This window comes from Littorina saxatilis, linkage group LG15 (assembly GCF_037325665.1).
Source record: "Littorina saxatilis isolate snail1 linkage group LG15, US_GU_Lsax_2.0, whole genome shotgun sequence".
NCBI classification, from domain to species: Eukaryota; Metazoa; Mollusca; class Gastropoda; order Littorinimorpha; family Littorinidae; genus Littorina; species Littorina saxatilis.
The window spans coordinates 39433237-39442738 of NC_090259.1; the positions used below are offsets into that span (position 1 = coordinate 39433237).

At 55.4% G+C, this 9502-nt stretch overlaps 1 protein-coding gene across 1 annotated transcript; it reads left to right on the forward strand.

The window, feature by feature from the left end:
• Nucleotides 1-4986: 4986 nt before the first annotated feature.
• LOC138948120 (uncharacterized) lies at nt 4987-8505 on the forward strand. Its single transcript, XM_070319636.1, has one exon. The coding sequence runs from the start codon at nt 5141-5143 to the stop codon at nt 7844-7846; it is 2706 nt and encodes a 901-aa protein (XP_070175737.1). The 5' UTR covers nt 4987-5140; the 3' UTR covers nt 7847-8505.
• The last annotated feature ends 997 nt before the right edge of the window (nt 8506-9502 follow it).

Sequence of the window (9502 nt, forward strand, 5' to 3'; positions counted from 1 at the left end):
AAGCGGGCATGGCTGGCCTGGTCGCCCGCATTACGTCACTTGACCAGGCTGTGGAGCATACTCTTTTATACTCAGAGAGCCGTAAATCCCTCTACGGGACACGCAGAGTGTCCCGGGTCTCGGAGGAGGAAGGGGAGAGCAATATTAATCGGGTCAAATCCCCGGAGGGTGAGGAGGCTCGGCGGTCTGAGGGTGACAACCTCCGCGCTCTATTGGAACGGCTCGAGTCGTACTGCGAGCGCCAGGGTGGCGCCTCCGCTAGGGAAAAGGCGCTGGAAAAAAAGGTGGAGGACCTTTCTGCTAAAATGGCTCGAGTAGGCGAAGAAAGAGCGCGAAGCCCACCACCAGGGTCGAGAAAGCCTCGTTTCCCGGATAAAAGGCAAGCGCCGGGAGACCAGGATAAATCGACGGAACTGACGGAGAGGGTCAAGGAATTGGAGCGACTCCTTAGCAGTAGAGTGGGGGGAGGGGAGAGTAGGAACAACCGAAGCCAATCTCCAATGACTGGGCGGTGTTACAACTGCCAAGAAATCGGGCACATGGCTCGGGAATGCCCTAATCCGCGGAGGGACAGATCACCCCCACCCCCCAGGTCGCGGTCCTCCTCGCCACGAAACCGGGCCGTCCAGTTTAATTTAAACGGGCAGGGGGGGGGTTTAGACAACAGGGCCAACACCTCCCCTAGGCCCCCATCAGGAGGCTCGGAAGCACCGGGCAATGGTTTTCAGGTGTTCTCTTCGTCGAACAGTAGGGGAAATAACTTGGTCATTCCGGTGAGTCTGGAGGGACATCCCCTCCGCGCTGTAATTGACACGGCGGCACAGGTGTCGGTGGTGAGTGCGCAAGCAACCAAAGAATGGCTAGGGACCCGAGCGGCGTCAGTGACTAAGCTGTTTGGAATAAGCAACCACCCCGTGTCAGCCAGGTTAATGGAGAACATGGACATGCAGGTTGGGGGAGAAACTTTTCCCACTGACCTTCATGTTGCAAATATTGGTGAAGATATGCTGTTGGGAATTGATTTCCTAACTACTCATGGGGCAGTTATTGATCTTAACCGAAAGGAGGTACATTTTGGGGATCTCACCATTAAAGCAGAACTAGTGGCCGACCGGGACGTTGGGGAAGGGGGTCGCAACCAGGTCAGGCTACTAGAAAAGGCTAGGGTACCTCCGAACAGCGCAGCTTATTTGACGGGGTCGCTCTCGGGGGGAATGAACGGGGCGTTTTGCTTTGAACCTGATCGCGAGACAATGTCTGGCCTTATTCCGGCCTCATTCCACCGAGGGGGAGATCTCGTTAGCTTTCTATTAGTCAACGACACGGAGAAATCTGTGTCATTAGAGGCAGGAATGGTGGTGGGGGAAGCGGTGGAGTCGATAGGACCAGTTTCTACGGACAAGGAAAAGGCAGCGGTAGCGAGGGTCAGGACCCAGTCCCGGGGGGAATAAGGGGACGGAGACTCTACCTGTGCACCTCGAGGATCTTAACAGGAGATCCTCGGAGGGATTGTCAGCAGACGAGCAACAAGAAGTGAAACACCTTTTAATCGACTATGCAGACGTTTTCGCCGCAAATGATCTGGACTTGGGGTGCTTCACTGCAAGCCCACACCGGATTAACTTAGAGGAGGGGGCGCTACCAATCAAAGCTCGCATGCGTCGCGTCCCAAAAGGGTTTGAAGGGGAAGAGGAGAAGAATCTGAAGGCCATGTTGGATGCAGGCGTTATCCAGCCCTCGGAGTCTCCTTGGGCCTCCCCCCCGGTGCTAGTACGCAAAAAAGATGGATCCGTAAGGTGGTGTCTTGATTTCAGACGGCTCAATGCGGTCACCAAGAAGGATGCCTTTCCCTTACCTTTCATCTCAGACTGCATAGAGGCTCTTTCAGAGAACAAGTTCATGAGCACCCTGGACATGGCTTCCGGATACTGGCAAATTGAGATTCATCCGGAGGATAGGGAAAAAACTGCCTTTATTACCAGGTTTGGTCTCTTTGAACACCGACGCATGAGTTTCGGTCTGTGCAACGCTCCAAGCACGTTTCAACGGGCAATGAATCTGGTACTGCGGGGGCTGACTTGGAAGTCGGTATTAGCTTTCCTTGATGACATGTTGGTCTTAGGGAGAGATTTCCAGGAACATCTGGACAACTTGCGGGAAGTGCTAGAGAGATTCCGGGAATACCACCTTAAACTCAAACCGAAAAAGTGTGCTCTTTTCAGAACAAAGGCGAAATTCCTGGGGAAAATAGTGACAGGGGATTCGGTGGAGGTCGACCCAGCGAACATTGAGGCCTGGCCTGAACCGACCTGCACTAAGGAGGCGGAGAGTTTCCTGGGGTTTGTAAACTATCACCGGGAACACATCCCTCACCTGGCCGATCTGGCCACTCCCCTGTATGATCTCACGGGGAAGGCCCCTTTCAAATGGGAGGAGGAACACCGGAAAGCTTTCTTCGCTTTGAGAGATGCTCTGATCTCAGCTGAGGTACTGGCCCTTCCCCGGCAGGAGGGGATGTTTATTCTGGACACGGACGCATCTAACCTAGCTGTTGGAGGACAATTGTCCCAACTCCAAGACGGGAAGGAGAGGCCTATTGCGTTCGGTAGCAGGCGATTAATCCCCGCTCAAAGGAAGTATTGTACGACGAGGAAGGAACTTTTGGCGCTAATAACTTTCAGTCGTCAGTTTCGTCACTTCCTCCTGGGCAGGAGATTTCTAGTCCGCACAGATCATGGCAGTCTAGCGTGGCTGATGCGGTTTAAGGATATTGAAGGACAGCTGGCCCGCTGGCTTGAGGAGTTGTCCCAATACGACATGCAGATCGTTCATAGAAAGGGGAAGGATCACGCAAATGCAGATGGGCTCTCTCGTATCCCTGACCAACTATCCTACTGTGACTGCTATAGGGCTGGGAAGGAGCTGAATACTCTGCCCTGCGGGGGGTGTCCCTACTGTTCTCGTGCCCATCACCAATGGTCCCGATTTTTGGAAGATGTGGACGATGTTTTGCCCTTGGCTTACGGACACCGGATCTTCGCCGTACGACCAACTGTGAATTGGACGGAAGTATGGACGCAACAGGAGAGAGAGAGGCTACAGGACGAAGATCCCGAGATACGGGGGGTGAAAGGATGGTTAGCAAGGAAGCAGGAGCCATCTGAGCTCGAGTACACGGCTCTGTCACCGGAGGTGAAGACCCTGTGGACACACAAGCAACAGTTGAGCGTCAGGAAGGGGATCCTGGTATACCACTGGGAGGGGGAAGACGAAATACGTACACTCTTCGTGGTGCCGTCCCAGAAGCGGAAGGAACTGATGGCATTAGCGCACGACAACAGTGCGGCCGGACACATGGGAATGGGCAAGACCAAAGAACACCTCAGAAGACACTTTTATTGGCCGAGCCTTTCCCGAGACGTCGAGGTGTATGTAAAAGCGTGCCTAATGTGTAGTCGCAGTAAGTCTCTTAGGCGGCGTCACAGGGCACCGCTTCAGTCGTTCATGACGGGGGCTCCAATGGAGAGGGTTCACCTGGACATTCTCGGCCCTTTTCCTCGGTCAGCTCAGGGGAATCTCTATGTACTACTAATGGTAGATCAGTTTACCAAGTGGGTGGAGGCTGCGGTCTTGCCAGAACAGACAGCTGAGACAGTGGCTAGAGCGGCGGTGGACCAATTCTTTACCCGTTTCGGATGCCCCTTGGAAATCTGCACGGACCAGGGTACTAATTTCATGAGTCGTCTATTCTCACATCTCTGCGAGCGCCTGGAGATTGCTAAGACTCGCACGACACCCTATCACCCTAGTGCCAACGGTCAAGTGGAACGGCTAAACCGAACTCTCCTTCAGATGATCCGGTGCACGCTGGGGTCAGGCCAGGGCAGCTGGGATGACAAGATCCAGTTACTGATGTCAGCAGTCAGAAGTACTGTAAATAGGTCAACGGGGTTCACCCCGAACAGACTCATGCTGGGACGGGAAACCCGCCAACCTCTGGAGCTGCTGACTGGCGTCCCGTCCCCGTCCTCCAATGTGCATGGATATCTTAAGGACCTGGAGGAGGATACGCACAAGGCCCATGCACTCGCACGACAACATCTGAAAGGGGAGCAAAGGAGGCAGAAAAGTGACTATGACCTGAGACAGGTATCTTCCCGGTATAGCGTTGGGGACGCTGTGCTCTTGGCCAATTCCGCCACAGTGGTGGGCCAAAGCAAGAAGCTATCTCCCCTATGGCTGGGACCGTTTCTGGTCACCGAAGTTTTGTCGCCGGTCCTCTTTAGGATTGCGAGTGCCCGGAGGGTATGGGTGGTACATCATGATCGGCTAAGGAAATGCTTTGATTCTCTACTGCCTTTGTGGTTGCGCCAAATGCGTCATCGCAAAGGGATGAGCGAGGGGGTGGGGGATGAAGTGGGGACCGGGGCAGATGAGGAGGAGAATGATGTTCTTACTACTCCTCCTTTGTTTTGCCGGTGTAGGCGGCCTGATGACGGATCGTTCATGATCGCATGTGACACGTGCAATGAGTGGTTTCATGGGGTGTGCGTACAGGTGTCTGCGGAAGAGGCGGAAACTATTAACTCTTACACCTGCCCTAGCTGCGCTTAGATGGGGAGAGGGGAAAGGTAACGGGTTGGTGGGATGAACTGGTATGGTACAACTGGTAACACAATTCCTCTTCTCATGTCTCAGCAGCATGGATAGACGGGAGATGGAGGAGGACCCCCTGGCGTCAGATCAGCCTTGGGGGGGGAGACCGGGAAAGAGACTATGGCAGCGAGGGAGGGACCGGGATTCATCTCTCAGCCCTCTTCCCGCGGCCAGGCGAAGTACAGATCGCCGTCATCTAAGCCCGGTGTGGGCAAGAAATCAACAAAGGGGAGAACAAGCGTTTTCCCCTAGAACGGGCCCGGGAGGACACCGACGCCGTACCTGGGACCTCTCGAGGGGGGAGCAACGGTTTTCCCCTTCTGCGCGGACGTCCAGGGAGCAGTACAGAGGAGAACGGGAGTTTTCCCCTGGCCCTCGACAATCGGAACACCGGCATCGGGAATGGTACCACGGGAGGGGGGAACGCGAGTTTTCCCCTCACCTGTATCGGTCCGGACACCGTTACCCCGAGCAGGTCCCCCCTATGAGAGAACGGGAGTCTTCCTCTAGCCCTCGGCGGATTGGAAGGAGGGGAGAACGGGAGTTTTCCCCTAGCCCTCGGCGTAAGGGAAGGAGGGGAGAACAGGAGTTTTCCCCTAGCTCTCTTCGGAACAGAAGGAGGGGAGAACAGGAGTTTTCCCCTAGCCCTCGCCGGAACGGAAGGAGGGGAGAACAGGAGTTTTCCCCTAGCTCTCGCCGGAACGGAAGGGGGGGAGAACAGGAGTTTTCCTCTGGTTCTCGCCGGGGCGAAAGGAGGGGAGAACGGGATTTTTCCCCTAGCCCTCGCTGGAGCGAAGGAAGGGGAGAACGAGAATTCTCCCCTAGCTCCCTCCGGAGTGAGAGGAGGGGAGAACAGGAGTTTTCCCCTAGTTCTCGCCGGAGCGAAAGGGGGGGAGAACGGGAGTTTTCCCCTGGCCTTCGCCGTCAGGAACAGGAAAGGAAACTGGGACGTTCTGGCCGGACCTGCCCTTTACCAGCCTGCCGCAAAAGTACGGGGGACCTGAGGCTGCACACCCTGCAGGAGCACTTCCCCGAGGGTTGGTTGGACTGGGGCCCCCAGGAAGTGGTGGTCGCTCTCACCATGCTCGCCACGGCCGTGGCGAAATGCTCCTCCCTGGAGGCCCTCTGGGATCACATGGGCGTGGGACGGATGCTCCTGCCAGAGACCGTGATGCAGCAGGACATTGAATTTTGCGGCAGATTAGGCCGCCATTTGGGCGAGGCCCTGCCCAGTGAGCTTGACCTATCTCCACCAAATACACTGGTGGCCCTGGCTCACTGGGCCGTCCTGCTGCAAATTCTGTACGCTGGAGGGGTCGGAGTCCAGCGGGAATTCAGGACCCTCCGGTTTAGGGGTCGGCCGAAGTCCCCACCACCACTCTACTGCCAAGAAAGCCCTTCCAAGAAACCCCGGATGGAGTCGGGGGAACAATTTCCCCCAAACAGACATGCACCCGTCAGCTCTAGGGGCAGACAAACGGGGGCCCCTAGGCAGATAGAGCTACGGGGCGGAACGGGCCCTTGTCGTACGCTGGGCCAGAAGCAGTTTAGAGGTAGGGGGGGGCAGCCCCCTCCTTATGAATATCGGCCGAAGGGGATGGCAAAGGACGAGTGGAGGCGCCTTCCGAAACTGGCCAGGAAGCGGTGGCGACACTCAAGAAACGTCGCCAGAAGGCTGGAGGAGGAGGAACAGGCAACCATTCCTCCCACACAGGATGCTTCCTCGGGGACTGTCCTGATCCCGGCGGAGGAATACCCCAGTCCCTCCAGCATGTTCGAGAACCTGGCCCTCGGGGAGAGGAGTCCGGAGACAATTATGAAGATAATGACTTTCCCCGAGAAAATCAGAGAGGGACAAGGACCCACGGCCACGGTAACTTCGGGGGAGCCCCAGGGAACCCCTGGGAGGGAGGATGTCGTTCCCCCCAGGCACAGTGTGTCCTCTGAGGAACCGGGAACGCAACTTTCCAGGGAGGGACAGGGGCTCACACCCTCGGCAGCGGTGACCTCAGAGGAGCCACAGGGAGCCCCTATGATGGAGGTGGATGATGTCTCACCCAGGCGCAGTGGGTCCTCTGGGAAACCTGGGGTTCAACTTGCAACAAAGTGGGAAGGGACAGTGAAAGAGAATGGAGGGGCGGAGCGTTCCCCCGAACGCATGGAGCTGGCACTCGCGGGGGAAGCCTGCTCCTCCCCAGCCACGGAGGAAGAGAAAGAGCTACTCGGGGACGGACCGACACCAGGACCATGGAGGTTCAGTCCCCGACGGCCAAGACCGGAAATCTGGGAGGCAGTGGACTCCCATTTCCACATGGACCGGTTGGCCGAGTCATGCCGGCAGAAGAGGGAGCAGGGGCGTTCATATACCGTCGCGGTGGTGCTGGAGAACGCGACCAGGGGGCGACAAATAAACAAGCAAAAGCTAAGACTTCGCCACCTGATCGCGTCCTTCTGCGACTTGAAGACTCATGCCCTGCTCGACGGGGGGTCCCGGATGCTTCGTGACCTGGTCGCCGAGACACGCCAAGACCGGGGAAGAGTGGGCCTGTGTTTCGGGATCCACCCCAAGCATGCGCAGGCGTACAACCTCCGGGTGGCCGAACACACCGCCCGGCTCCTCAAGCTCCTGAGCATGGCAGGAGTCGTGGGGGTGGGTGAGGTCGGCCTAGACTACTCGGTCCCGGGAGCCAATAGGGAGCGTAGTCCGCAAAAACAAGCCCTGGAGAATCTTCTGGCTTTCCAGGACTCCCGGATGACGTCCCTGAAGACGCGGCCCTGGGTGCTGCACTGCCGAGAGTCTTCCCTGACAAGCCCTCCAGTCGCCGGCGCCGCGCTGCGGGGAATCCTCCAGACTCATTTTCCCCCATCGGCCCAATTCATGCTGCATCACTTCACGGGGCCGATCGGGGAGATCACCAAGTGGCTGGAGGCATTCCCCAACACGGTGTTCAGTGTGGGGGGGGTGGACAACAACACCTCAGGGGCGATCCGGGACGCCATCAAAGCGGTCCCCGACAACAAACTACTGCTGGAGACGGACGCCCCTCATTTCGGCGGCACAACGTTCAGCACGCCCTACGCCGTATTCGACGTGGCTAGGGTGGTCGCCGTCTGGAGAGGGGTGGAGCAGCGCGAGCTCCTGCGCCTGACGGTAGACAACGCGAGACGGTTTTTCCGTCTCACCTCGTGAGGGCGTTCGCCCTAACACCGTCCCTGGGTCTTAACCAGCGAATGGACCTAGGGACGACGGCCAGGGCCCAGGGAACCTCCCGGGATCCCTGGGGGACGGGGTACCAGGTCCTTACCAGGAACCCCCGGAGACACGACAAGGAAGGTCCCCCCGTTAGCAGTCTCTACCCCGGTAAGCCGTTTTCTGGAAACTGTTCCACTAAGGAAGTGTAGGGACGCTAATTTCACAACGGGGGGGAATGTAGTGTTTGTCGTCTGCTACCGGGATCAGGGGAAGTAACGCTACCTGCCCCTGTCCCTGACGTCAGCGCCACCTGGGGGTTTATGGGGCAGTGTTGACTGAGAAACTGAACCGAGCAGACGTATTGCACCGAGCGCGCCGTAACCGAAGACAGTAACAGAGAACTAAGGTAAGTCTACCTGCAGGAACTCGCAAACCCTTTATGTGACTCAATGATGTAGTCGTGGCGTTATGCTGTCCGGGCTTACGATAAGGCTGGGCCTTACAAGCCTCGGGCGGCGTTTACGTCTTTTAATTAGCAGCACTTTCCGAGCTGGGCTTGGGTTCTGCCTTTTAACACGTGTGTTTACATGTACGTCAGAGCGATAGAGTGCATGCGTGAAATGTCTCGTCTTGTTACATGTTTACAGCTCGGCCGTTACTACAGAAATGTTGGCTGTTGTTGTTGAAGAAACAGCAAGCTTTAACTTAAAATAAAGTTCATTCCTGGTTTATAATGCCCCCAGGTAAACGCAAGTACCACAATAGGTTTCCAAACGTACGTAATGTTCGTCTGCAGTGATCGTTTCACTTTGTAAAACGCGGTCGTTATGATTATGGCTCCTCCCACTGTTAGCCCCGCCTCTCCGTCTCTTTGAGAATCAAGATTCAAGATGGCTAGCAGCCCCCTGCTTAGTTGACCTACTTTCATGGACAAGCATACGATTCTGACTGGAGGGTTGCAGTGGTGGTTAGTTCCAGAATCAAGACATGTCAGCTAGTTTTGGGGTTACATCTGCAGTCACTTGTTTTTGTTTGTTTGTTTGCTTGTTATTTAATTTTTTTAATTATATTGAAGACTGTTACATGGAAGAATTTGTTTTAATGCGTTTTATTGTTGTTTGCTTGTTTTTATAAACTAGCTGTGCTGGAAGCTGAAAGTTGTAGCTTTTTAAGTCAACTAAATTATGTGTGCAATGTAAATGCAAAATTAATTTGCCCAGAGAAAAAAAGTTTATTTCTGTGGTTGAGTTCAAGTACAAGTGATTTTTTCTCTAAAACATTCAAACAGTCATGAATTAACTTCAAATTTAGACTGACCTCACCAGTCGTCTGTTTCTTACAGGCGAGGAAAGGCGAGATTGGCGAGTAGGGCGAGGAAGTACCATTTCTTGGGCACATCTCGCCGCGAGTGACGCTAGAATTCTCGCCTCAAACGCTGGGTAGCTTTAGGCTTGCTCGCTTGGCGAGAAAACATGGCGGCCACTCAGCTGCCCATCCAACAAGCTGTCCACGACTTGTTTTTTTACCGACCAGTGCAGTTTAATTCTTGTGTAGCTAGCCACCAAACCGTTTCATAGACAATCTCGCCTCCTATTTTCACGAGTGGCTAGCCGAAAGAATATCTCGCCTGAAAGAAACACGCGACAAAAATCA

Coding starts and splice junctions, on each gene's coding strand:
- LOC138948120 (XM_070319636.1), top strand. CDS start 5,141: ATGAGAGAACGGGAGTCTTCCTCTAGCCCTCGGCGGATTGGAAGGAGG.